The sequence below is a fragment of the Marmota monax genome, unplaced genomic scaffold (genome assembly GCF_021218885.2).
Source record: "Marmota monax isolate L192 unplaced genomic scaffold, Marmota_monax_Labrador192_F-V1.1 WCK01_AAM20220418_F8-fsc00111, whole genome shotgun sequence".
In the NCBI taxonomy this organism is placed as follows: domain Eukaryota; kingdom Metazoa; phylum Chordata; class Mammalia; order Rodentia; family Sciuridae; genus Marmota; species Marmota monax.
This window is the reverse complement of record NW_026695067.1, coordinates 997,614-1,025,231: the sequence shown is the minus strand read 5'-3', so window position 1 is coordinate 1,025,231 and position 27,618 is coordinate 997,614. Positions and strand designations below refer to the sequence as shown.

The 27,618-nt window shown below is 48.7% G+C and overlaps 1 protein-coding gene across 2 annotated transcripts in view; it reads left to right on the top strand.

The window, feature by feature from the left end:
• Positions 1-27,618, top strand: part of Acsbg1 (acyl-CoA synthetase bubblegum family member 1) — a 55,394-nt gene that overhangs the window by 9,615 nt on the left and 18,161 nt on the right. Inside the window, exons 1-6 of one of the 2 annotated variants that reach the window (XM_058573809.1) lie at positions 6,037-6,133; positions 6,836-7,013; positions 10,956-11,054; positions 11,966-12,066; positions 26,679-26,899; positions 27,337-27,425. In XM_058573809.1, coding sequence (XP_058429792.1) covers positions 6,964-7,013; positions 10,956-11,054; positions 11,966-12,066; positions 26,679-26,899; positions 27,337-27,425 — 560 coding nt within the window. In that variant the 5' untranslated portion in view covers positions 6,037-6,133; positions 6,836-6,963. Of the gene's footprint in view, positions 1-6,036; positions 6,134-6,835; positions 7,014-10,955; positions 11,055-11,965; positions 12,067-26,678; positions 26,900-27,336; positions 27,426-27,618 lie in introns of those variants that run through there. The other variant, XM_046428088.2, reaches the window with a different exon arrangement.

The window sequence follows — 27,618 nt, the reverse complement described above, 5'->3', positions numbered from 1 at the left end:
AATTAATTCACTGTAAATTTGAACTGATTTCTGCTTTTCTCATTCCATTCCACTCATCTATATGTCTACTCTTATGCTGGTACCTCTTTGCTTTGATTATTTCTGGTTTGCATTTTGTTTTGAAATCCTCCAACTTTGTTCTTTTTCAAGATTGTTTTGGCTATTCTAAGTTTCTTGAATTTTCAGACTAGCTTGTCCATTTTTGCAAAAAGCCAGCTGAGATTTTGATAGAAATTGTATGACCTATAGATCATTTGGGGGGATATTACCATCTTAACAATATTAATTTTTTTTGATCCTGACATATCTTTCCATTCATTTAATTTTTAAAACTTCAGGGTGAGTGCAGTGGTGCATACCTATAATTCAGCTAATCTGGAGGTCAAGATAGGAGGATAGCAAGTTTGAGACTAACCTCCGCAATTTAGTGGGATCCTATGTCAAAATAACTGGATTCAAGACTGGAGATGTAGCTCAGTAGTAGAGCACTTGCCTAGCATGCATGAAGCCCTGGCTTCAACCCCAGTACTATAAAAGAAAAAAAAAAAAGTAAAAATAACTGAGTCCAATCCCCAGTACCACAAAAAGGACATAAAATCTTTGATTTCTTTCAGCAATGTTTTGTTATGCTCAATTTAAAAATAATTTTTCTTTCTACTCTAATTTAGGTTAAATAATTTCTATCATTTTGCCTTCAATCTCACTAACACTTTCTTTTTTCAACTTTCAATATGAAGTCAACCCCATCTAGTGAAGTTTTCATTTTAGAGATTATACTTTACTTATACTTCCATTTTTATAATAAGATTCTCCTTTTATTCACCTATGTCTAGTTTTTCCTTTAATTCTCAAACTTGTATTAATAACTGCTTCAAAGTCCTTGTGATGCCAGGCTTGGTGGCACATGCCTATAATCCCAGTGGCTTGGGAGGTTGAGGCAGGAGGATCGCAAGTTCAAAGCCAATCTCAGCAACTTAAGAAGGCCCTAAGTAACTCAGTGAGACCCTGAGTTAAATAAAATATTTAAAAAGGATGTGGCACGTGGTTAAGTGCCCCTGGGTTTAATCCCCAGTATCCCCACACTCACACACACACACAAAAAAAAATCCTTATGCTTATTCCAACATCTGTGTCATAGAAAGATTTGCTTCTTTGTGTTAACTGCTTTTTTCCTTAGTTTTGGTTCATAGTTTCAAATTTTTCAGCTGTCTAGTCATTTTTTGTTGTATGCTGATATCATGAATGATATCAGGACTACACTGATTTGAAGAATTTTAAAATACATGCACATTGCAGGGCATGGTGGTTGGTACATGGCTGTTTTTCCAGTGACTCAGGAGGCTTAGGCAGGAGGATTGCAAATTTGAAACCAACCTCAGCAATGTAGTGAGGCCCTCAGGAACTTAGTAAGACCCTATCTCAAAATAAAAAACAAAAGGACTGGGGATGTAGTTAAATGGTAAAGCACCCCTGAGTTCAGTCTCCAGTACTAAAAAAACAAAACAAGGGGCTGGGGTTATGGCTCAGTGGTAGAATGCTCGCCTAGCACATATGAGGCACTGGATTCAAACCTCAGCACCACATAAAAATGAAATAAAGATATAAAAAAAATGTAAGAATACCTGGATTACAATGTCAATTAAAAAAAACAAAAGTGCACATTAAAATATTGCTTTAGTCACAGCGTTCTGCCTTTCTGAGTCAGTGGTTCCTAGGAAATCCCATATTGCTGAGGCATGTGGAGAAGCTTCAGGGGATCCACAGAGCTTCACTCAACCTTGGCAGTGCAGATTGTAGTTAAGAACAAAAAATCTGGAGTCAGATTCCCTGGATCGGAATCCCAGCTATCCCCATTACTAGCTGCCTAAACTTTAGCTCTTTTGGGGTGGTGGGTACCAGGATTGAACTCAGGGGCACTTAACCACTGAGCCACATCCCTTTTATATATTTTATTTAGAGATCGGGTCTCATTAAGTTGCTTTAGGGGCTTGCTCAGTTGCTGAGGCTGGGTTTGAATTTGCCATCCTCCTGCCTTAGCCTCCTAAGCCTCTGAGATTACAGGCACACACAACCATGTCCAGCAACCTTTAGCTCTTTACGTCATCCCTCCCTATGCTTCGATTCCCTTATACAGTGGAGATCATAATCACTACCTCCCTGATAGGATTGAGATGACTAAATACTCATTTTATGTAAAGCCGTTGGGATAGTGCCAGTGCTCAATAAATGTGAGTTCTCAGTTTTGAAAAAGCGAAATTACAGTCCTCTTTAGACCTGTCTCCTGCTGCCCTGTGGCCCCATCGAATGCCCTTCTCACCTGCCCTGTTCAGAGACGCCTCTCACGTGTGTAGACCAGGTGTATGGTTTTCTTCCTTACCCTCTTCTGTAGACTGTGGGCTCCTGGAGCCTGAGGAATAACAGGCAGGGCTCTTCCTTCCTCTTGTCTCCCTGGAAGAAACGTGGAGCGTCACCTATCATCAGAGCTGGTACTTAGACACTGTCCCCATCCACCCCCCCCCCCCCCACTTCATAGACGGGGTAACTGAGGCCCTAACAGGAAGAGGAACATGCCCAAAGCCATGCTTGTGTTACTTCAAACAAACACGCCGACCAATGGGAAGATGGAGATCTTCCAGTCACCTTTGCTTTGGGCTGGAATTATGTCAGCTCTCAGCTTCACACTGTCTTCTCTCTGCTGATCAAATCCACCAACTGTCAATTATCTGTGTCTATCACCAATACAACTTAAGAAAGTTATGACTTAATGCATGCACTTTGCCTTTACACAGCATTTTCCAAACATTCGATGGGGGAGGGTATGATAAAAGGGTCTAATGACGGGTGGTTGGAAGCAGGGGACTCTGAGATGCCTCTTTCTCTACATCTCCCCACTCCTTCCTTCCCCCTTCATACCAATCACCCAAAGGACCTGAGGCTCTTGCATATAGATGGTTAGATAAGGTCATAAACTCCGGAGCCCATCTGCCTGAGTTTGCATCCTGATTCTGCTAAGCAAAAGACCATGGGCCATTTCCATTATCTGTACCTGTTTCCTCATCTGTAACATGGAGAGAGTGATAGCATTTCATTAGACTACAGTGAGAGTCAGAGGTGTTATTGTACATGCAAGGTGCATAGAACATCACCCAGCACCCAGGAAATGCAGGATACATGTTAGCAACCAGCTAGTATAAGTATTATTATTATTCCTGCCTGATTTCCCCAGCCCCCTGGGATTCCAGTAACACCAAATCTTCCAGCTTTGTCTCCATTTGGTACAACAGACTATCAGTCCAGGCCCCGAAATCATCAATCACAGACAGAAAACTGTGAGGCCCTTTGTCTCTGACATCTGAGGAAATGGAGTCGCAGAGAGGAGAAGGGACTTGCCCAAGATCACATGACAATCAGAGTATGAGCTAGAATCCAGAGGCCCAAGTGCCCAGAGAACTTTGTCTTGCAGCTAATCACATTGCTTGCTGACTGTTTTGGGGCTTTGTAGTAGCACTTGATGAATGACACATTTATTTCCTTAAAGCAGTCAGTGGGATTTGGCTTGAAGGGCTGGACCCGCCAGGCACTGCCAAGTGGGTTAAAAGTGAGCTGTCTAACTAGACTGCCCCACCCACCAAGGCAAGAGCCGAGGAGAAGCTGGGTGAGCCTTTGGAGGGTGAAGCTTCTCAATAAACACTCTTGTTAGGACTTCAGTGGGCCAATGTGTTCCTTCTGGTGGACCTGTGGGACATGTCTTGGACCACTGCTGCCCTACCCTGACTGTTTCTGAAAGAGACCTTGCATCCCAGAAGATGACTGCTTCAGCCCACGGCCCTACCCTTTCTGAACCTCTGCACCAGCCTCCCCCACTGTCCCACAGCCTCACATGGAATAATCAAAATTCACTTCTTGTCATCTGTCTCCCTTTAACTCTAATGTACCCTACCCCCAGCCTGGGATTGATGATCCTTCATGACCTTGAATGTATCTGTGTTAATTGACCTTTCATTCCATCCTCTGTAAGCTACAACCAGCTTGCTCACCTCTATCCCTCACATAAGAAGCACTAAATCAATATTCATTGTAGGAAAAGAAGATCCTTAGGGAACTGTCAGTCATTGGGACAGGAAGAGATCACTCCCAACTCTGGGAGCAAGAAGTTAATTAATATTTTTATTGCATAGCATATAATTATGTTTTAGAAAGCAATATCAGTCTCTAAATGCTAGTGTCCTGGGAGATGATCAGTCAGGGCAGCTTCAGGAAGAAGCATGAGAGCTGGGGTCTCATATTGAAGCATGTTGCTTCAAATAAACACGCTGACCAATGGGAAGATGGAGATCTTCCAGTCACCTTTGCTTTGGGCTGGAATCATGACTGCTTCCCAGAGGAAGAAGGGACTGAAGAATTAGGAGGCTCTGCCAGAGTAGGCCAGCTGGGGGGTTTTGCAAGGGGATAGAAGGGGACTTACATATTTCCCAGGTCTCCTGGCCTCAGAAGGAGGCATGTGCTCGCTCTCCAACTGTTGAGGTTTCAAAATCTCATCGATTTAGAAACTACATCCACAGTGGTCATCAAGCCATCCAGGGGCTAAGGCTCTGGATATGGAATTCCTGCTAACCTTGAGGTGGAGACATTTATTGCCAATCTTTACCCACGACAAGCCAATCATGAACACCACTGCTCAGCCCTCCCATTTGTTACCATAATGGGGCAAGATGGAGTGGTTGGATGAGTTTTATGATGGGTAAAGCTAGTGTAAAAGAGGAAGAACAATTTCAGTTTGAGCTCTCCAGGACAGGGGAGAGGTCTGGATTCCTTTGAGGGTGACCCAACCAGGGTGGGTATGATTAAAATAGCTTGGGCTTCTAGAGCCCCAGGGGAATCTGAGGCAGGACGAGTCTCAGAAATGCAGGGATGAGGGCCAGGAGTGGGCTAATACTCAGGTGTCCTGAGTGGCGATAGACAGGGATCACTATGGGATTGGAATTTGTTCAAGGGCCCAATTCCTTTGAAGTAAGGTGCTAGCATTGACCTACCAGCTTCAATCTGGGGGCTCTCCACCAGGGCCACCGAACAACCATCTCCTCTCCCCCTTGCTGCCTCTATGCCCTGCCCCGTGGCCTTAAAATGAGGATTTGAAATTTCCCCCAATGCCATCCTCCCCTCATCTAAACACCCACTCACCTTGGAGGCAGTTTAGGATTTGGAGTTATAGCTCCCAGGTGATAATTAAAGACAAGGTAGATGAGCCCCTCCAAGGGAGACAGGAGCCAAGCACTAGGTCACCCCTAGGGAACTCTGGAGGAGGGGGAGGGGAAGGCAGGGCCACAGGGTGAGAAGGGGCTCTCCCAGGAGCAGAAGTCCTGGTTTTAGAAAGAGCTGAAAAGGGCCGGCTGCTGTCACAAATGTCCTAGACCCTGGAATGGAGAAGGAGGTGGGGGGGTGGCATTAGCCAAGGGCAAGATATGGGGACATTTGTTACCAGAGGTGGGGCAAGATGTAAAGATGCAAATAATAAATAAGGGGTAAAGCTAGTGATGTCTTCTTGGCTTCAGAGCCAGCGGGGGAGACCTGGGTTTAAAACACCAGCTGTGCCTCTTACTGACTATGTAACAGGGAGCAAGTCTAGAGCTCTCTGGGCCTCCATTGCTCCATTTGGAAAATGGGACTACTGATAAAACCTATTATGCAGGCCCTGCAAACCACTTGACCTGCTGTGTGTCCTTGGGAGAGAGAAGTAAAAATGGCACGTGCACAAAATGTTCAGTTTCCCACCCAGCCCCAGAGGCCTGGGGGTGGCTCCCAGGTGAATGGCCCAGTAGACAGAGCAATTTCTTCCAAGGATCGCAGCCAACAAACCACCTCCCTTACGCGCACTGGCAGGTCCCTGTCCTGCTTCCCGTCCCTCTTATGTAAGAGTCACACAGGTGGGCAGCTGGGACCTATGCCATGTGGGTCAGAGGTATCTGGGGCCACACCTTGTTAGCCACCCCAGGGCGGTCTGGGGCGGGTCCCCACTCATGCCCAGCCCCGGAACCTGGGGCACCGCAGCGACTGGCTCCCAGACTTGCCATGGCTTAGCCGTCGAGCAAAGGGATGCCAAGACCAGAGCCTGCCAACCTCGAGGAGGAGGAAGGTGAGCGCCCCGGGACAGCCAGACCCCCCTGGCTCTGCTTCTGCCCTGAGTCTTCTGTGGGGTCTGCAAGCCAGAAATCAGGAGAGAGCTGCCAGAGGCCTGATTTTGAGGTAGTCCATCCAAATCAAAAGGAAGCGGCAGGTGGTGGGGGCCATGGGGTCTGCCATGCGAGGTGACAGGAGGCCAGGGTGAAATCAAGCTTGCAGATGAGGCTGTGGCTATCGGGAATGCTAGCTAGTGCCAGGGCTGGCCCATGTGGCCAGGGCCATAGGATTTGGAGGAGGCACCCCTCCTCTCTTTGGGGCTTTTAGAATAGGGGAAGGTACTTAGGCAGCACCTTCCATTGAGAACTTTCTTTGGCCTTCTAGGACATGGATTCTTTTTTTTACACCCTGTGCAGAGAGGAGAGGATAACAGGCGAGGTAGGGAAGGGTGGTCAGAAGTCTTTGCAAAGCAGGAGTCCTAGAAATTTGATTTATTGGTGAGTGACTGGCCCTCTGGGAGGCCAGAGCCCCAAGGCAGCCACCTCCTGTGAGGTGTACCTTGTTGTCAGCCTGATCCTACAAACCTGTGGGCTTGTGAGGCAGTAAATTACAGCCAGGTGCCAGCCTCAGGAGCAGTGAGTCATGTCCTGAAAGGAGGGCAAGTACCCCTCTCCCAGCCAGGCCTGGGGCCGTGACTCACACAGTGTCTCTATTGCAGGGCGGTTTGGTGGCGCTGGGCCTCTCTGGGGCTCCCGTGGCTCTCCCCGGGGGACGCCGGGGGACACTCTCTGAGGTCCTTGCTCTCTCCCGGGTGAACTTGAGGGCTGCAGCTGCCCCACAGGGATCATGCCAGAGGTGCTTCTGCTCAGGTCTGCCAGCTCCATCCTGAGGACTGTGTAAGAAATAAGGGTCCCTCCTCCCTCCCACCTCCCAGCCCCCACCCTGTCTCCCAGGAGGAGGTTTTGGCATAGCTGCTGGACCTCCAGACTGGGGTTTGGGATTTTTTAACCTCATTCAGTCACCTCCCCATTTCACTGAGAATTTTCTTCTCATTCCTTAAAAAGGTCCATGAGCACCCACCAGTGACCACGAGAGCTCCCTGTGCACTAAACACTTTTAGTTTTCAGGTATCACCTCATCTCCTCAATCTAGTTAGAAAATCAAGGCTCAGAGAGGTGCAGTGACTTGGCCACAGTCACACAGCTAATAAAGTGAGTTGAACTCAGGCAGACAGAGAGACTGGGGTGAATTGCAATCCTAGGTTGTTTCAAGAAGACATTTATTGAGTACCTACTCTATATAGAGCCATAGCGTGGCTGCTGAGGACTGAATGGGAAGAAAGAATAACAAATAAGAAATGGGTCCTCCTCCATAAGCAATTCATATGGAAAATGAGGGGCTCTCCGTGATTTACATGTCACACACAGAGTGATGGCTTGAGAAGGGGTAGGTCCAAATAATATTTACTAAATTCCCACAGCAAGTACTCATAGCCAGAAGACAGAGCAGAGTCGAGAGTGACCCCTGTTTCCAGGAGCATCCAAGCCCAAACCTGAGTGTCCAAGGGCCACGGGGGTGAGAGATTGTTGGGGAAATCTGGGAGGGCTTCCTGAAGGAGGCATTGAAAGAGAGAGGCTGTGTGCATTTGCTCAAGCTTGCCTTTGGATGTTGCTCCAGTGCCCCTGGGGAGGTGCTGAGGAAGCTGGGCTTTGTTCATTTGTTTTTTTTTTGTTTTGTTTTGTTTTGTTTTTTTTTTATTGTTGGCTGTTCAAAACATTACATAGTTCTTGATATATCATATTTCACAATTTGATTCAAGTGGGTTATGAGCTCCCATTTTTACCCCATATACAGATTGCAGAATCACATCAGTTACACATCCATTGATTTACATATTGCCATACTAGTGTCTGTTGTGTTCTGCTGCCTTTCCTATCCTCTACTATCCCCCCTCCCCTCCCCTCCCCTCCCCTCCCCTCTTCTCTCTCTGCTCCCTCTACTGAGATTCGTTTGTCCCCCTTAAATTATTTTTCCCCTTCCCCTCACTTCCTCTTGTATGTACTTTTGTATAACTCTGAGGGTCTCCTTCCATTTCCATGCATTTTCCCTTCTACATCCTGGGAACAAATCTTTACTCCTCACACTTCAGATAGAGCCCTAATATCCAGAGTATACAAAGAACTCAAAAAATTAGACAATAAGAGAACAAACAACCCAATCAACAAATGGGCCAAGGACCTGAACAGACACTTCTCAGAGGAGGACATACAATCAATCAACAAGTACATGAAAAAATGCTCACCATCTCTAGCAGTCAGAGAAATGCAAATCAAAACCACCCTAAGATACCATCTCACTCCAGTTAGATTGGCAGCCATTATGAAGTCAAACAACAACAAGTGCTGGCGAGGATGTGGGGAAAAGGGTACACTTGTACATTGCTGGTGGGACTGCAAATTGGTGCAGCCAATTTGGAAAGCAGTATGGAGATTTCTTGGAAAGCTGGGAATGGAGCCACCATTTGACCCAGCTATTCCCCTTCTTGGTCTATTCCCTAAAGTCCTAAAAAGAGCATGCTACAGGGACACTGCTACATCGATGTTCATAGCAGCACAATTCACAATAGCTAGACTGTGGAACCAACCTAGATGCCCTTCAATGGATGAATGGATAAAAAAAATGTGGCATTTATACACAATGGAGTATTACTCTGCATTAAAAAATGACAAAATCATAGAATTTACAGGGAAATGGATGGCATTAGAGCAGATTATGCTAAGTGAAGCTAGCCAATCCCTAAAAAACAAATGCCAAATGTCTTCTTTGATATAAGGAGAGTAACTAAGAACAGAGTAGGGTCGAAGAGCATGAGAAGAAGATTAACATTAAACAGGGATGAGAGGTGGGAGGGAAAGGGAGAGAGAAGGGAAAATGTTCATTTGTTTTTGTGAGGGTGAGTGGAGGCGCTCCCAGTGCATCCCTGTGTCAGGAATGAGCACAGACCTCGTCCTCACCAAGTGAAAGGGAGCCTTCACCTGCCCTTTCTCAGGGTCTTCTTCTCCCTCCTGGGATTTCAAAACCCAGACAGAAGCAAGTCGGCCTTCTCGGGCCCTTCTCCACCGTTCTTGTCACTTTATTACTTTAGATGGCTTCCTCCTCTGGGACACCTGCCAACTGTGAAGCACCGCATTCCAGGAGGGTATGAGTTTCCAGAATGACAGGAATGAAGTGTTAATCACCTTCCTTGACAGGCTCATTAGGGACCTCAAAGACAGCAGTGTCACCTCGCCTGCTGGGGCCATTTATTAGCCACCTGTCCTTGCAGGGAAATAGCAGCAAGAATCAGGAGAAGGGCCCAAATGCTTTTAAGGAGCCAAAAGACAATAGGGTTTTGAGCAAAACGTGATGGGTTCCTGTCCTACGATCCCAGCGAGCTTCATTTGGTTTCTGCAAGAGGGAGTGGGAGACTGAGGGCTAGAAGCCAGCCAGGGGACAGTGGCAAGAAGTGACTGCTAGAAGTGTCAGAAAGGATTAAAAATTAAAAGAAAGAAAACCAAGCTAGCCTCTGCCAACGTGCCAACGACGACAAGGGAAACTCAGGCAGCTACCGTGCTGGGAAGGGACGATTCCAGCCGTGACGCCATTTGACCCACTTCTGTGGGCCAGGAAGTCAGCTCTGGGTAGAGCCCTGAGATTGCTGCAGGGATGGCCAGCAGGGAGGGCCAGCGCATGCTGATCCCCATGATCTCCCTCAGAGGACCCACCTCAGAGCCACTAGCGGGCGGAGTAAGCTTAATTTTGGGGGGAAAATTAGGTTTCCATTTTCTCTTCATTGGGCACCCCAAATTCTGTAAGCATAAAGAGTTGAATAAGAGCCTCCCTGGGCCAGCCACGAGGGTAAGTGAGCAGTCCCTGTCACACCAAGGACTGGTGGAGGACCAGGGTCCAGTGAGGGAAAAGGCAGAACAGGGTGGCTGGACAAGAACTGTGTCCGAGTGACAGATTTCGGGGCAGTGGGTGCCAGACACCAGGGAAGAGGCCCCCAGGGACAGGGGCACTTCCAGCAGCCTCAACCCTCATAGACTGAAGACTAATCTTTGTGAGCACACTTGGCCCTTGGCTTCCTTAGGTGGTTTTCTTTTCATTTAGTCTTTGTTTAGCTATTTTAAAACCAGAACCACCTTACCCGAAGTTAATTAGGTGGGGGAAATGCTGCCTGTACCTTTAATGGTGAGGGTTTAAAAACACTCTTGTTTGTGAACAGGCAGTTAAGATGGTGGGAGATTACAGTCTCTGCTAATTGGGGGGTGGCCCACCAGCTGGTGATTTCAAAGGCCCATCAGCTCTAAGAACAGGGTTTGTCCTGCTGTTGGGCCCCATCTTTTGAAGACACAGGCTGAGATAGAGCAAGGACATTAACCAAGTTCACAGTGCCTTCCCTGGATGCTCAGCAGGGGACCCCAACCCCCTGGTGTACGGTCCCTGCATTTACCAGGCCACTGCTCAGAGCTCCATGGCTGTTTGTTTGAACATTACAGGGTTCTTTGTCCCTCAGTGAGGACAGCTTGTCCCTGACAACCCTGGAAAGTAGAGGAGGTACCTGATGGTCTAGTCCCATAGCACTCCGAAAACCCCACCTCCCTCTGCCCAGCACAGTGGCCTCGCCCAGAAACATGTCACCCTGTCTCCTCTGCAGCAGGTTGCCATAACAACAGAAGAGCAGCTCCAGCCCTGTGGTCCCAAGAAGGGGGACCAGCTCGGTGCCCCACTCCTTCCCCTGCCCCGGTCTCACCCCCTGCATAACCTCCTGATGTCTTTTGCTTTAAAACCTACCCCAGGTTCTTAAGCAGACTGCTGCCAGGTGGGCCACGGTGTGTTCGGAAACTTAGTTTGCACCTGCAGTACCAGCAAGGAGTAAGGCTGAATGTACAGAGCAGGTAATGGGCCTGGCTTCTTGGGAACTAGTCAGGGATGGGGTTAACCCCACCCTGACACATAGATGGGACTCCCAGGAGCCAGGGACATATTTTCAGAGTTGCTGTGACCGGTTGCACAGATTGCCCGCTGCACAATTCCTGGGTGCTCTGTTTACACACTTGATGACTTTGTAATGTCCCTCCGGGTTGTGCAATCTTACAGCCCTATGGGGTCCTGAGGTGTGTACTAACACATATCTGCTCATCCACCCAGGAGGTGGAGGTGTAGCCAGGTAAACAATAAGGGACAGTGAGGCTGAGATGATAATGGGAGTCTGAGCTGTGCTGGCTAAGAGAAAAGGCCCTTTATCCAGAGCCACCAAGAAAAATATGGGCCAGGGGCAAAGATGAATGGCACTGGGCTCCAGCCTTCCCTGTCTATGCCTGTTCTCTCCATGAGGCGAACAGACATGGGGTGCACTCATAAGCACGACTGAGAAGGTGAGGCCTTCATTTAGGGACCCACTTAGGACCCCCGAGAATCTCAGCAATGTCCTTGGCTCCACTCAGTTTCTAAGCAGGGCTGAGGACTAGTGGGTATTGGGGGGTGAGGGGAGAGTGCCAGACTCCAATGCCTTCCTTGTCCAGATAGGGACACTGAGACTCAGAGAGATGTATGATCTTGCTCAGAGTCACACAGCATGTTAAAGCAGAGTGGGACTTGACTTCTTTTTCTACTGAGCCCTTAGAGCCTATGGGGGGTGGCCGGGGAGAGCAGTGTTAACCTGGCAAGGACTGAAGTCTCCTCCCCTGGCCCCCATCGGGACCCTCTCTTAGATGGTTCCTGGGGGTGCTGAGGTCTGTGCTGGGTCAGAATCTGGAGCCCAGGTCATGCACCATGTTCTAATGACTGTTTCCCCAACCCCCGCCAGCTCCCTGACAGACAGGCAGACGCTCTCCAGAGAGTCACTAAGCCATGATCTTGAGTTCTCCACCCATAAGAAGAGCAAGCATGCCCAGCTGGACTGTCCAGGTGAGCTGGGCGGGGCGGGGCAGGCTGGAGGGAGGTTGGAACTATGCTGGGGTGCTACAGGGGGCTCTGCCGAGCACTGCATAAAACTGGGGGAGGGGCAGGCACAAACCCTGCCATCTCCACATTCCCAGGGACCTCACCAAGCTCTTCCCTCATGGCCACTATTGACACCATCAGAGCCAGGCATGGCGGAAGAGAGTGGGGGAAGAGTTCTTCAGTAAGGTTGGAAAGGAGAGAAGCCAGGGAAGGGGCATAGCCAGAGCTTCCTCCGGGCCAAATCACAGCTGCTGGGGTTGCTGGGGGACATCGAAGCACAGATAAGCAGCACCTTGGGGTTTTTGGCCTGGATAACTGGAGCACAGGGCAATCAGATGGGTGGAGGCTAGCAGGGTTTATTTTGAAGGCTGGAAAGTCACATGCTCTTTTAGTGACCTTCCTCTTAGACATGTGCATCTCAAGGAAGAGAGAGTTATCATTTACCCTGAAAAGTTATTTGAAAGATAATAACAGGAACAATACAGTTTTTGTTCACTTTATTGGCTGCACAACAACATTATAGCAACAACAGCTTTTTTTTTTTTTAAAGAAAGAGTAAGTGCCTAACACAGAGGGTCCCTCCTCCTGCTATTGGTGCTGCCCTGGGACCTTAGCTCTTGCCCCTGGCCTGGGTCACCTCTCAGGGCAGAGTGTTCCCTGTGTTGCTGGACTTCCTGGCTGGGGCAGCTGCAGGCCCGTCTTTAGAGCAGGCAGGCTGACACCCCCACCCCAGGCCGCCTGTCTTTGGGCCTTTAGGTGAAAATTGGCTGCAGAGAAGACAGGTTGCCTGTTGGGTGCCATGTTGGACTGGCATGACTTGTAGAATGTCCTTGCGCTCAGTGTGGCCATTTTCCTCACAGCTAGAGGGCAAATGGCTGAGGGGAGTGGGCAGTAGTGTTTGGAGTGAGCCCAGCTGGAGAAGGGCCAGTTCCAAGGGTCTCTGAACCAGCAGAGTGATGAGGCCAGAACCAGAGGGCCAGGGAAGCAGGGGAGGCATCGGGCCTTTGTTCGAGTCCTCTTTCTTTGGGGTTTCTTCTGACCAGGTTTTCCTGGAACCTGGGATGAGGGCAGAGGACAAGGCCAGGGCCAGGCCTCCTCTGCTATGTCACAGCATCGTCATGGGTTAAAGGACACTGGTCACTATGCTCATTCTCAGCAAGGACACTAAGGTGTACAGAAGTATAATAATGGAGACCCTGGGTCAGGGCTTTGGGCACTCCATTCCCCAGGCCACTAGCCTCCTTGGAGACCAAATGCCAGTCCCCTTGCTCCAGCTGGGTTTGCTGCTACCATCAGGCAAGACGTCCTTCTCCCAGGCTGAGTGTCTCGGGGTGGGCTTGGCTGGTCTGGCTGAGGGGTGAGGTGCCTTCCAGAGGTGGACATTGCCTCTCATGCCCCTCCTCAGAGGTGAAGAAGGAAGTGGTCCTAGGTGGGGACTCCCTGGTTTCAGAGAGTGGTTTGAAAGGCTTAGGAGGAGGCCAGGAATGGGCTCGGCAAGGCCCAGGCAGCCTCAGTGTCCATCTTCCCAGGATGTGTGGGGCACCCCACTGACTTGCTGGCCTCTTCAGACAGCCCCACTGCTGGCTCCAGTCCAGACACCCAAGACTCCCTAATCGCTTCCCTGGGGCACGCAAGGGGCACTTGTCAGTTTCAGGGGATGTGGGCACAGTGAAGCCCTGGGGCTCGGGGAGTGCTGGGTGTGAAGGTAGCACTGGTCTTCTTGTAACTCAAGTGCAGGAAGGGGGCTGATGTGGCAAGCTCAGTGTCCCCTGGAGCCCCTGAAAAGTGCCTGGAGCAGCCCTGGGTGCCTCAGTTGTTCAATTTGAGTCATTGTCACATGACAGATCTGCAGCAATGGCACAGGAGTGGGCAGCTTTTAAACAGAGGGGCTGGAGAGTAGCTGGGCTAGGTTGGGTAGGTCTCTGCAGAGGCAGTGACAGGGCCACCTCAGTCTAGTTTATTGGGACTATAGGAAACTGTCAGGGATGGCCTGGCTAAATGTGCACCAGGACCTCCTCTTGTGTGCTGGGCTTTGGGGACTGCTGAGCTAAACACACCCATTTCTGCCCCTGAAGAACTGCCAGTCTGAGGGCAGGGACAGGCAGAGGAAGGCAGGCCTGTGTTCTGGAAACTGGGGGGTCATGGGGATATCAGGGATGAACAGGATCTCCAGCTGTCCTTGGAACCTTTTGTCCATCTAGGCCTGGGTCTGGGCTGCATGGTCTGCCCTTTGGGTTCAGCATCTGAGGATGGTGCTAAGAAGGAAGGGACAGTCTGGGAGGAACTAACGGGCCTTTGGGTACCATGGCTGTCAACAGGCACTGGGAGCAGAGGGTCCCAGGGGCCCCTAGGTGATGCCCCAGCAGTGCTGAACAGCTCCTGGGCTCCCACAGACCTGGTGTATAGTCACATTCTCCCCAGTCCTCTAATGCAACCCTGGGCGAGGGGAAGGTGCTGGGATGGGGCTGCACAGACTGAATGCCCACTGTGTGCCAGGCCTGGAGTTAGGAGTTCTTTACCTCATCATCTGCCCAGAAGTTCCAGGGCCCTGGGCTCTAGGTGCTGCTGGAGTAGGAGATGGGAGCAGTCACAGGTTGAGAGGGAGCTTGAAGCTGCTCTTTCTCAACGCACTTTTCATAAGATTTAGAAAAGGCAACTTTCCATTTCAAAGACCTGGAGAGGGGCATCTGTAGGATTGGGATAAGGCTGAATGTCCTCTCTTGCAGAACTGACCCTTAGTACGAAGAGCAAACTTTCATTGAACATTCACTATGAGCTGGGCCCTGTGCTAAGGGACTTTCTTAAGTCTTTCATTTTATCTTATTGCAGCTGTGGGGAAGGTACATTGACCATTCATTTGAGAGAGGAAACAGCTCAGAGAGGCTTACTGATTTTCTTTGAGTCACACAGTTTACTAAAAATGGAGCTCTTGCTAGGTTTGGTGGCACACGCCTATAATCCCAGCAGCTCAGGAGGCTGAGACAGGAGGATCATGAGTTCAAAGCCAGCCTCAGCAATTTAGCAAGGTGCTAAGTAACTCAGTGAGACACTGTCTCCAAATAAAATACAAAACAGGGCTGGAATGTGACTAAGTGGTCCATTGCCCCTGAGTTCAATTCCCAGTACTTAACAACAACAACAACAAAAAAAAACTCTTAACTGGCCATCCTGTCTCTTTGGGAACTAGATTGACTGTGTCACGCACCGTATGGCCCCCTCCAGGTCTGGCTAGCTCCTGCTTCCATACTACCTGACTGCTGAGCTGGTGGCCCCTCAGAGGAGCTCCTAGAGTCTTGCCTATAGGAATCAGGGTTCACCTGGAGTCCTTGGAAGCTACCTAGTCTCCTTGAATTCCCAAGAAGCTTGAGGGTCTCTGACTCTGGTCCCCAGGCTAGGCTCCAAGTTGCCCAAACAGCTGTGCTCCCAGGGAGCAGCCCCCATGAGCCAGGCCATGGAGCTACTGGAATCTGACCTCCACACAAAGGCAGCCTTGTGCCAGGTCCTGGGACACATTTCTTTCTAGCCTTTCAAGGCTGAGCATGAACCCAGGCTGAAGAAGGGGAGGGGACCTAGGGAGAGCAACTTCTGGGACCGGAGCTGGTAGAGGTATTGCCCAGGGCCAGCTCTCCACCCCCACTCTCCCTAGGAAATTCCAGCACCCACTAGAGAGCACCGAGCTAAAGACTGGGAAGCTAGATGCTCAGCCCTGCTTGGTCTGCAGCCCAGTAAGGCTCTTGAAGGCCCAGGGATCTTGCTGTGCCTCCCTCTGTCCCTTGCTCCCATCCTCGTCAATGTCCTAAGGGTATAAGTGGTGTCTCGGGCTGGAGCTATGAGCTGGGGAACCAGGAAGGAGCAGAATATTACCTTGTCCTTCGGGAGATCACAGTCTGAGGTTGAGGATCAAGAAGAGGGCTAAGGAACAGAAGGAGGCAAAGGACCATCTGTTGCTTCAGCCTTTGGTGGAGTGGGACTGGAGGAAGGTAGGAAGGACTTCCCAGAAGTGGGAGGAAACAAGGGTAGGTGATTCCTATTCTGTGAAATGGGAATGGGTGGTGATCCATGTCCTGCCAGCCTCTGGGGATCCTTGGAGAGACCTTTCCACAGGGGTCAAGGAACCCACTCTGCCCCTGCCTGGACATTCTTCAGATTCTGCTTGGTGTCTTCCACCCACTGTCCCCTTTTGTGACCCTGCCTGTGCAGGGAAGGTCTGAACTCATCTCCCAGACCTCACTCCTCCCCAGCAGGTGGACAATCAGCCCAGGGCCTCCTCCTAAGTCTTCCTACCACAGGGGTAGCCCAGCCATCTCAGCACCCCAACTCAGTGGTCCAGGCCAGGTTGTGTGGAACCATGGGGGCAGGCCATCAAACCTAGAACAGTGACCTGGAGGGGCTTGTAGAGATTATTTTGTCTATCCTCACTGTAATTCAGATGAGGAGAGAGGCCCGGAGATGGCAAGGATCTGTCTGCTCAGGGTTACTGTAACTGTAGTGGCCCAAACTCAGAGCTCTTGACCCTTCAGCGAGAAGGCAGGGGAGTGGCTGACAGCTGCAAGGTGTTCTCCCACCAAGCACAGAACAAAATCAGCAGCCATTCTGTCAGTACATTCTGTACCACATTGCCAAAGTCCTGACAGTTTGTTCTGTGCCAGGCTTATCCTTATCTTTCATTATGTCCTAAGGTCAGTGTGACTTCTTTGTCTTCTATATTCCCAAGACTGCTTGGCATGGGGCTGTGCCGGTGCCAAAGTTCCTTTGTGGAGAGAGGCCCTCCTAGCCACTGCAGGAGGGGCGGTAGCGTCTGGTGCCTTGAGAGAGCACTCTTGGAGAGAGATCAGTGCGTGGCCAGAGTGCCACCTTGTTCTATCCCTCCATCTGCACAATACACTTCTTTGCTAAAGCTGTTCCCACAGACTACAGAAAACACTACCCCACCCCCAGCCCCCTACTGGCTTCCCTCTCTCTGAGCTGGTGTTTTTCTCCTTCCCAGCAAATTGAGTAATTTCTTCTGCTGTGCAGATGCCTCCCTTCAGAATCCCAAAGAACACAGATCTCTGCCTGCCTAGCTGTTCCCAGCATAGTGGGCAGAATGATAAAAAAAAAGACTAGGGTCCAGTCAAGTCAAGTGGTCAACACAAGAGAGAGCAGGAGGAAGAGGAAGGTGGCAGAAAATATAGCCTGGGCTTGGGGGAAGACCACCAGAAGCCCTCAGACACCTGGTCTTGGTGGGTGAGGTGGGTGCCTGAGCTGTGTGCCAGGGCTGTGGTGGTTGGCACAGGCTATGGGCTAGCTAGGTTCCTGGCTGCATTTTAGATCTGATTTGGGTGTTCGTTTGTTTGTTTTGGTTTTGTTTGTTTGTTTTTTGGGTACCGGGGATTGAACTCAGGAACACTCGACCACTGCGCCACATCCCCAGCCCTATTTTGTATTTTATTTAGAGACAGGGTCTCACTGAGTTGCTTATGCCTTGCCCTTGCTGAGGCTGGCTTTGAATTCGTGATTCTTCTGCTCAGCCTCCCAAGCGGCTGGGATTACAAGCATGCGCCACCACACCCGGCTTTGGTTGCTTTTTGAAGTCAGCTCTGGTTGCATTATGGGAGCCTTGCTGGGTGCTAGAGATCTCGACTTGGTCCTGGTGGTGTTCTTGGCTATGACTGCAGCAGTGATCTTAGTTTGGACATGGGACAGAGATGATGGTTGTGCCCCTATTGAACTTTGATGGGGGAGATGGGGGGTCCTTCAAACACTGACAACCCAACCTGATTTCTTAAGTCTCTCCTGCCCTAGCAGATCACTCACCCCTAGACAGATGGCCAAGAGAGGTGCCCACAGCAGACCTGGGCCGGCTGATGATGCCTTCCTCCTGCTTGATTCTGAGCCACCTACCATAGCCCATAGCTATACCACATTCACTGCCCAGTCTCTCCCCCTCCCCCCAACTACTGGACACAAGGCAGTTTCCAGGACCAATCTAGATCTTGTCCCAACCCTCCCCCTAACTTGCTGTGATGTTGGCCATCCATGCCTCCCCTGACTCAGTTTACTTATCTGTGAAAGCACCATCTCCATGTTCTATATACTCCCTGCCCTCACTTCTCAAGGATGACCCATCTCCTGAGGTCTCAGGCTATACTCCAGAGGGGGTAGAGATATCACATGCTTTATTTTATTTGTGTTTTTGGCTAACACCTATTGCAAGTCTAATGCTTACACCAGAGGCCAAGTCTAGTTAGAAAGGCTAGAGTGCCAAGTCTTGGGCCCTACAATATGCTAAGCCTCTTAGCAAATATTTTCACTTTCATCTACACACATTATATGCTGTTTGCTTCTTTTTTACCTTGATGCTGTACTGTGAACCTTTCTTAATATCATCAAGTATTTTTTTTTAACATCTTATTTTACTGGCTCCATGGAAATCCATGCTATGGCCCTACCATAATAAATTTTACCAGTCTCCTCTTAGGCACTGGGGCTGTAAAGATGCCTATCCCAACATTCTTAGGGTACTTGACTCTGGTTGTCTCCCTTGCATAACTTCTTAAAAGTGTGGTTCCTGGTTCCAAGGACAGTCCTTTTTCAAGCCCTTTGATAACTCATTGCCAATAATCCCTGGGAAAGGGGTATCAATTTAGGTCCCACCATGCATGGGGACTGCCTATTTGCCTGGCTATATCTTTATTGCTTCAGGTCCTTTCCTTCAGGAGAATCCTTGGGAGGTAGGGAGGTTGGTAAGTGGGTTCAGGTGGCTTCAGGGAATGGGAGTTATCAAGAGGACAGGTAGGGAAGAAAAGAGGCTCAGAAAGAGACCTGTGGGGAATAGAAAGAAGTGGGCCTCCATGGTTGCCTGCTGGAGCAACATGGTTCCTCTCTGAATCGTTGCTACCCTCTGCTTCTCTCCACTCCACACACTAGGCTCTGATTTCTACCACCTCTTTATCTAAGCTTGTCCCTTCTGATATCTGCAAGTCACTTCCAAACTCTGTATGAGAGAGGCTCTGATTGTGTCACTCACTACCTACACAACACTCCTGCTGGTCTGCATTCCTGCACAGCAACTTCATAGACCTGTGGCCAGGGCTTGGAGCCCTGAATTCACTTGTGTGGTTGGATAGCAGGGCCACTATCCAAGGCTCAGCACATGTGAGAGTCAGAGTCAGAGTCAAGGGACCCTTCAGATTGCTCTTTCTTACATTTAGCACAAGCTAATGCTTGAGCTGAGGCTTTCTAACTCATTCTCCAGAGATTTCTTCTTCAACCACAGAGTTGGAGGTTGCAAGTGGGCACTGAGCATAGGCTCAGAGATGGGAATGCATGGACATGAGAAAAAGGGAGGATGGGGGATTTGTTTATCCTCCCTTCCTTCAGTTCTCAAGTCCAAGGGCAGGCTCAGCAGCTGACACCAGCAACTGAGAGGCCAGTGAGTTGTGGTGGATTCAGGTCAGAGGGACAATGAACAGCTAGGGCCTCACCTGGCCCAACAGGATGGCGATTCAGCCTGGCATGTCCTGGCATGTGCACCTGCTCTGCAGGTGTCACTCACTGCACCTGGACAGCAAAATGTTTTGCCTCATGACCTCCTCAGGGACACGGGTGAGGCAGAGAAAGATGATACACAGTCACTTGGCCCAGCTCTCCTGGGACTGGGATGGAAAGAGACCAACTCCTTCTTCTGTAAAGACCCTCTGGCCTCTGCTCTGAGCCAGGCTGCTGCTGGCAATCAGGACCCTTGGAGGCAACCTGCCCTGGAGAGCTTCAGTGTGGCAGGAGAGGCAGCTGGACCAGGACTCAACACTTGGTTAGACTCAGGCACCAAAGTCTTCAATGAGGAGGCGTGGACCCTGCAGCCCTGTAGAAAGTGACCATGTGATGCAGGGAAGGGCATTCTAGCCAGAGTCAGAGCACAGGCAAAGGCACAAGGCAGGGAGTGAAAGAGACCTGGGAAGGCTGGCCGTGAGGGTGTGTTAAGTCCCAGAAAGGAAAGTGAACCGCTTTGGGGAGGGCCTGTCTGAGAGGCCATGGTGGATGTAACCCTGTGGCCAAGGAAAGCTGAGGGAGGCTTTTGAGCAGGTCAGCTCTGAATTAGAGAGGTCATTCCAGGTGCCTCAGGAGTGTTGAAAAGGCCAGTGGCTAGAAACCATGGCTGCCCAAGGTTACCCTGTCTGGACCCCAGCACAGGACTTAGGCAGGAGGCATGATGGTGCTTTCCCAGAGAATGTGGGTGCTGGGGTTCACCATGAAGATCACCACCTGTGGCAGCAGGCCTGATGAGAATGGGTGGATTTGGGCGACAGATTGTGTGGGTGACAGATTGTGTGGGCGACAGACTGTGTGGTTTGGATCCCAGTTCTGCCTGCACTCAGTCTGAGACCAACAGCTTTATCTAGGAGGTGACAGAAGGTTGTGGGCACACAACAAAATGGCACAAAGTCCACCTGACAATGGCAGGGGCTTGGTAGAAGTTGTGACTTTGCTAAATCCTTCTTGTGGAGGAGAATACTGGGGCCTCAGGAAAGGGAGGGCAGGCCCTTTCCCATAGAGTCTCCGCTTCTGGCTGGTCTAGGAGCTCCAACAGGTCCTATTGGCTCCACTGGGCCTGTCGACAAAGCGGGCGGAGCCAAGCTGCTGGCCAGTGAGCCTTGTTGCCTTGTTGGGGTCTTATAGGGGTCAGGGCTCTCACATCCATCATGAAACAGCTGGGCTAAGATGAGACTGGACTTGTAGACCAATTAACCTTCCTTCCCCTCCCATTCCAAAATGAATGTGAGATGACTTCACACAAAACCCCAGGATTACAACAGGAAAAAGACAGAGCCATGTAGTTAATAGAAGAAGAAGATTAGATGAAGAACTATGTCCAAAAATATCCTTAGAAATTTTAAACACACCGGGGATGTAGCGCAGGAGTAGAGCCCATACTTAGCATACAGGAGGCCCTGGTTGAGACACCCAGCACCATTCTCCCAAATTTTTTAAGCATTTTTCCTTCTGATACAGTGATACCAATCATAAAAATCTAGCCTCTGGAAAGCCTAGCTCAAGGGCTGAAAACTGGAAAATAACCAAGTCCTTCAATGGGGAAGTAGTTGAACAAACCACTTGATATTCTTGATAAGTTTCAAGAAGAGCATATTATGCAGCCACGTGAACCTACACACATGAAGAGAAAGACACATGAATGTCACCAAAGCCAAAGAGGGACACTTTGGCAAATGGCCATGTTTGATTCAGTGCACATAATATTGTAAAAATATTTAAGTATTCAAATAAAATCATAATTAAAAAATATAAATGCACAGATTTCTGGTAACTCTTGGTCTCCACTCCTACTGGGCACCAATCCTACATCTGTGGAACAACATCCCTTTTTGATGGGGCGCACACTCTCCTGAGTGCTCAGTCCCCACCAATCCCCGTTGTCTCCTTGACACTGAGGCTGGTCAGTACAATTATCATCGCTCTTGTATTGTTGCTTTGTTTTCCTTTTTAAAATATTTTATTTCTTTTTTAATTGACAAATTAAAATTGTATGTATTTATGGCAGCCAATATATTTAGAAATATGTATACATTGTGGAATGGCTGAACTGAGCCAGTTAATATATGCATTGCTTCACAGACTATTTTTTTGTAATAAGAACACAATCTATCCTTAGCTATTATCAAAAATATAACATATTGTTATTAATTAAAGCCATTGTGTTGTACAATAGATCTCTGAAACTTTTCTCATAATAGAGAAATATCTTGCTATTCAGGGTTTCTATCAGAGGCAGAGAAACAAAATGTGGACCTTGATGGCTGTGCATCTCAAGGAAGATAGGAAGGAGCCTGTTTCTTTGTGAAAATAAAGACTGTGCCTCTGGTTTCACTTGCAAATCCTAGAGCACTTTATTCATTTATTATTTATTATTATACATTATTTATTATGGTGCTGATACAGTAGCCACCAAAACGTCTCATGGGCATTTTGAAGTTTTCTGCCCTTGATTAATATGTTAATAGTAAGACTCCCCCCTTTTTAACTAAAACACACAAACACATACACACACACACACAGAGCAGAGCTGGGGGTGTGGCTCAATTGCATGAGGCCCCAAGGCCCCAAGCACAACCCCCTGTAAGTTTTATAAGTAAATTATTTTATAAGTAAAAATAATATATTGTAAATATATATATATATATATATGTAAAATATGTATATAAGTTAAATAAGTTAAATAAATATATTGTAAAATATATTTATTTTACTTGTAAAATAACTAAAAAATAATAACTGCAGCAACAACAAAATAAAACCTAGCTTTATATTTGTATAAGACAAACCTATAACTTTTTATTTATTTATTTAATATTAATTTATTTTTTAGGTGTAGATAGACACAACACAATGCCTTTATTTTTATGTGGTGCTGAGGATCGAACCCGGATCCTGCCCGCGCTAGGCGAGCGCTCTACGCTGAGCCACAATCCTAGCCCCGAACCTATCACTTTTTATATCATAGACTACTGAATTGTTTTATGTTTCTTAGAACAAGTATCATATTTTTATTAAAAAATTTAAAAAAAAAAGATGATGAGGGGCTGGGGTTGTGGCTCAGTGGTAGAGCACTCGCTTAGCACATATGAGGCCCTGGGTTCTATTCTCAGCACCACATAAGAATAAATGAATAAAATAAAGATATTGTGTCCAACTATAACTAAAAAATAAATATTAAAAAAAGATGATGAATGTTCAAGTTAAGAATTTTGGCTTGAGGGAGGATTTAGGACCAGATCACAAGGCTTGAACTTACCTCTGCTTGTCTTGGCAACCTTGGGGAACAGGTGAGTGCAGTGGTGCATGAGTTTCTAGAAGTGCTTCAGAAGGAAATTACCTTTTCTAGGCTGGGCAGCGGGAAGACTTAGTGCTGGGGAAGGAAGAATTGGCAGAGGGGCAAAGACAGGATACAGGTTCCATGCACACTACCTGGGCCATCTCCCTAGGGTCCTTGCACTGTTTGGGAGGTAAACATTCTTCTTCCCTTTTTTTTTTTAAGCAGCTTTATTTAAGTGTAATTTATATGCCATCAAATTTATATATTTTAATGTGCAATTCAAAGATTTTTAGCAAATTTATAGACTTGCACAATCATCACCAAAATCCAACTATAGAATGTTTCTCCCCAAAAGGTCTCTTGCACTTGTGTTGGGGTCACTCCTCACTCTCACCCCCAGCCCCAAGCAACCACTAATATGCTTCTGTCTTTTATGGGTACTTCATTCAAATGTAATCATATGACCCATCATTTTTTGCATCTGGCTTCTTTCACTGGACATGTTTTGAGTTGCATTCATGTTGTAGCCAGTATAACTTTGTTCCTTTTTAGCGAGTAATCATATCCCACTATAGAGATAAAGCACATTTTGTTCTCCATTCACCAGTCTGTGGACATTGGGTGGTTAACATTTTTTGACTATATATAAACAATGTTTACATAAATAATATAATGTTTATATTATAAACAATGCTGCTATGAATATATGTATATAAGTCTTTGCAGGGATGTGTGTTTTTGTTTCTCTTGGGTAAATACCAGGAATGGAACTGCTGGAGTGTGATAAGTCTATAATGCATTGAGAAACTGCTAAACTGTTTGCCAACACGGCTGTACATCTTACATCTTCACTGGCACAAGGGCTCCAGCTTCAAGGCAAGTCTCAGCTCCAGCTTCTCCCTGCCAACCCCTTCCCATTCTCAGATCATTCTACCTGCTTACAGGGCTGCCAAGAGGAGAATGGCTTGTCAAGTCATGGCAGGGAGTGACAGAATCAGGGTTTGGAACCCAAATTTCCCTGGCTCCATGGTCCTTCCTGCTTCCATCTTTGTGCTTTCTCGTGGACTTTAGCAAAAAGTAGAAGTTGGAGTCTCTGAAGCTGATCATGGAGTCTGCCCAGGTTGAGGTTGCAGGATGTAGAAAAAGAATTTGGGGAAGTGTGAGAAGGGATTGGAGGAGGGTCAGCAGCCCAAATGCACTGGATTCCAGCAGTGGCCAGCCCAGGGAACTCAGTCCCAAACAGGTGGGGGGTGGAGGATGTCTTCTACCAATACAGGGCTGTTGATGAGTGACCTCTCTTTTGCCCTCCCCTGGCCCAATCTGCATTTCCCACAGACTGTCACCTTCCTGCCTCATATATACAGAGGCATGCTGCCCCCACCCCCGCCTCTGGAGCTGGAGATTGTTGAACCCAGAGATGCTCTATCACTGAGCTACATCTCAGCACTTTTTACTTTTTTATTTTATCTTATTTTTTAGGTGTAGATGGACACAACACAATGCCTTTATTTTTATGTGATGCTGAGAATCAAACCTGTGTCCCGCCCGTGCTAGGCGAGTGCTCTACCGCTGAGTCACAATCCCAGCCCACTTTTTACTTTTTATTGAGATAGGGCCTCAATAATTTGCTTAGGGCCTTGATAAGTTGCTGAGACTTGCCTTGAACTTGTGATCCTCCTGCGTTAGCCTCCTGAGTATCTGGAATTGTAGCCATAGGCATATTCTCTTCTCTTATTTGGGTCTGGATATGTCCCCTTGTCCCCAACACTTGGCCCTCCAGAAGAAGAGAAATGGTTTGTCCTAACTCTGACCCCAGATATTACCTCTTTCTGCCAACCTCAGAGTCTGCATGCAACTTGTGAGTATCAAAGAGAAGGGATGAGGGCATCCAGCCCTCTAACTTGGATAAGGACCAATGACAGGGCATCCTGTTGTGCTGATACCCTTGGTTATCTGTGGAGTTCTGCTTCCTCACATGTTGAAGTTTGAACATTAGAGAAGCACGCCGAGGCCAGCATATAAAGCAGAGTTTATTTAAAAAGGGATAACATAGACTTCTTCTGGGAGGGAGAAGGAGGCCATAGCTGGTATCCTGGTATCCCAAGAAGCGAGAGTGCTTTGCCTTTTTACACACCTAGTTTTCCTTTGTTCTCCTGCCTCTTCCCCTTATCTTTCTCCTTCCTGCATACTGACTAGGCATTTGACTTGGCCCAGGAATGCTCGGGTGGGCTGGCCAAAAGGTAGGAAACAGGTGGGCTGAAGGAGGAAGGGCAGAATGGAGCAGCCCAGGACACATTAATTAACAACTTTATAGCTCCCTGTAGGAGGGGCAATCCCTGGGACAGGTTACCTTAGCAACAGGTTGGAGCAGGGGGAGATTCTTGATAAGGGTGAAGGAAGGGCTCTGAAGGAAGGAATATTTCACTCCCTCAGGGGACAGTCTCCAACTTCCCAGGACTCACTCAAAATTGGCCTAACTAGATCTGACCTGACTCTATTTACCTATCTATACTGACTGCCTGTCTAATTCTGGCTTCAGTGCCACCTCCAAAATGGATAACTGGTGGGGGTCTGGCCAGCAGAAAGCAGTGCAACCCCATTTGTCCTGGCCAACCTTGCCCCTTCCTTTCTCTGTGGTCATCTTCTAGGATGACCATCTTTGCCCCAGGAAAGGAGACCCAAAGGCTCCAGATCACTCATCCAACCTTCCTTTTTTTTTTTTTTTTAACTTTTTTTAATTTATTTTGATGTGGTGCTAAGAATCAAACCCAGAGCCTTGCACTTGCAAGTCGAGCACTCTACCACTGAGCCATAACCCTAGCCCCAACCTTCCTTTTTAAACAATTTGAAGAACTTGGAAAAGGAGGAAGAAGGAAAGTGCATTTACTGAGCACCAACTATATACCAGGACTCTTTGATGTACACCATTTGTTTCAACCATCAAATTGACCCTGAGAATGGGATCTTCACCTTTCCCCTGAGGAAACAGACTCAGGGGTGAGATTCTGGCCTGAAATCTCACATATTAAACTGCCAGTCTGTGTCCCCATCTGCCATACAGAGTAAGAAAGCCACAAAGGCTGGGTGGTGCCTCAATAAGTGTCCCAAGTATGGGCTGAAGCATCAGGCACACCTGTGTTGGAGTCCTGACTCTGCCACTCCTTGGTGTGTGACCTTGGGCAAGTGCCTGGCCTGTCTGAGCTGCAGCCGCTCATCTGTGAATGGGGCCTCTCCAAGCCCATCCTATGAAGCCTGGGTGAGAGGGTTCAAGAGAGGCGGAATGAGCAGTCTGCTGCTCTTACTTTCCAGCACTGAAGACTTTACATGTTAGGAACCAGGACCTGCTGGTCTCCAGCCCACCACCCCCAAGGTCCTTGGGATGCTCTCTCTCCTTGATGCTCTGACCTTCTGTCCAACTGAACCTGTCCCCACCCATTCCCAGAAAGCAAGAAAACCCTGGAGCTCTGACAGTCCTACTCTTCCCAGACAGTGCAAGCTCCGCTGCCAGCCACCCAAACTTGGGAGGCAAACCCCAGCTGGGGTGAACGAGGTCTGGAAGTTCAGCGTCCCTAGGGCCCCCAGCTCTCCTGTAGCCATTCCCTCTCCTCTTCCTTGCTGCATCCCTAGACTCTGCTCATCCTTGAGGGCTGAGTCTCACCTCCTCCTCTATCACCAGTAGGGCAGGGAAGTTCTTCCCAGGACAGGAGCAGTTCCCCTGGAAACAACCCCAAAAGAGCCTGACCAAGCTGTGGTCTCTTCCCTGCAGAAGAAGCACTATGGACGACTAGGGCTGATGGGCGAGTCCGCTTGCGCTTGGACCCCTGCTGCCCACAGCTTCCCTACACCGTGCACCGGATGTTCTATGAGGCCCTGGACAAATATGGGGACCTCAATGCTCTGGGTTTCAAGCGCCAGGGCAAGTGGGAGCACGTCTCCTACTCTCAGTACTACCTGATTGCCCGCAAAGTCGCCAAGGGCTTCCTGAAGGTGAGGAGCCCCTCAGAGCATGTCCTTTCCTCTCCCCAGACCTGCCTTCCAGCTTGGGCCCTCAAAGGCCTCCTCCCTGACTCCCTGCCAAAGGAGGCCCTTAGAAGTCATAATCTTAAAAAACATCCCCATTCATTGAACGAATACGTTGTGCTGGGACCTCTACTGAGGATTTCATATCTATTGAGCCTTCCTCATGTACCAGGAACTCCATAAAGCTTTACATTTGATATCACATTCAAGGAGGCCTGGGAAGCCTCGTGTGCTGGGCTGGATTCCCTAGGAAAGCCCTGGGAGGGGGCCACAAGGGTTGTTGCGTGATCCCCCAGGGGGATCTCTGACTAAGATAAACCTGCAGAGTCCCAGGGCACAGGGGAGGTGGGGTGAGGCCCCCTTCACTGTCTGGCTGACCTATACTGTCTGCCTTTGACCTGGAGCTTGGCTTGGAGCGAGCCCACAGCGTGGCCATTCTCGGCTTCAACTCCCCAGAGTGGTTCTTCTCTGCAGTGGGCACAGTATTTGCAGGGTAAGTGGCTGGGTAGGGGTGGGTGGTGTCTGCAGTGGGTTGGTGGTAGGCAGAAAGTAGAAAAAAGATCACTTTCTCTTTGTAGCGGTCCCCCACTCCCAACATCCCTTCTCTCCCTGGGACCTTCCTCTTGTCCCCTCTCTGCCAGAGGCAGCTGTGCTGAGATGACAAGGGAACCCTGGCTGCTCTGGCC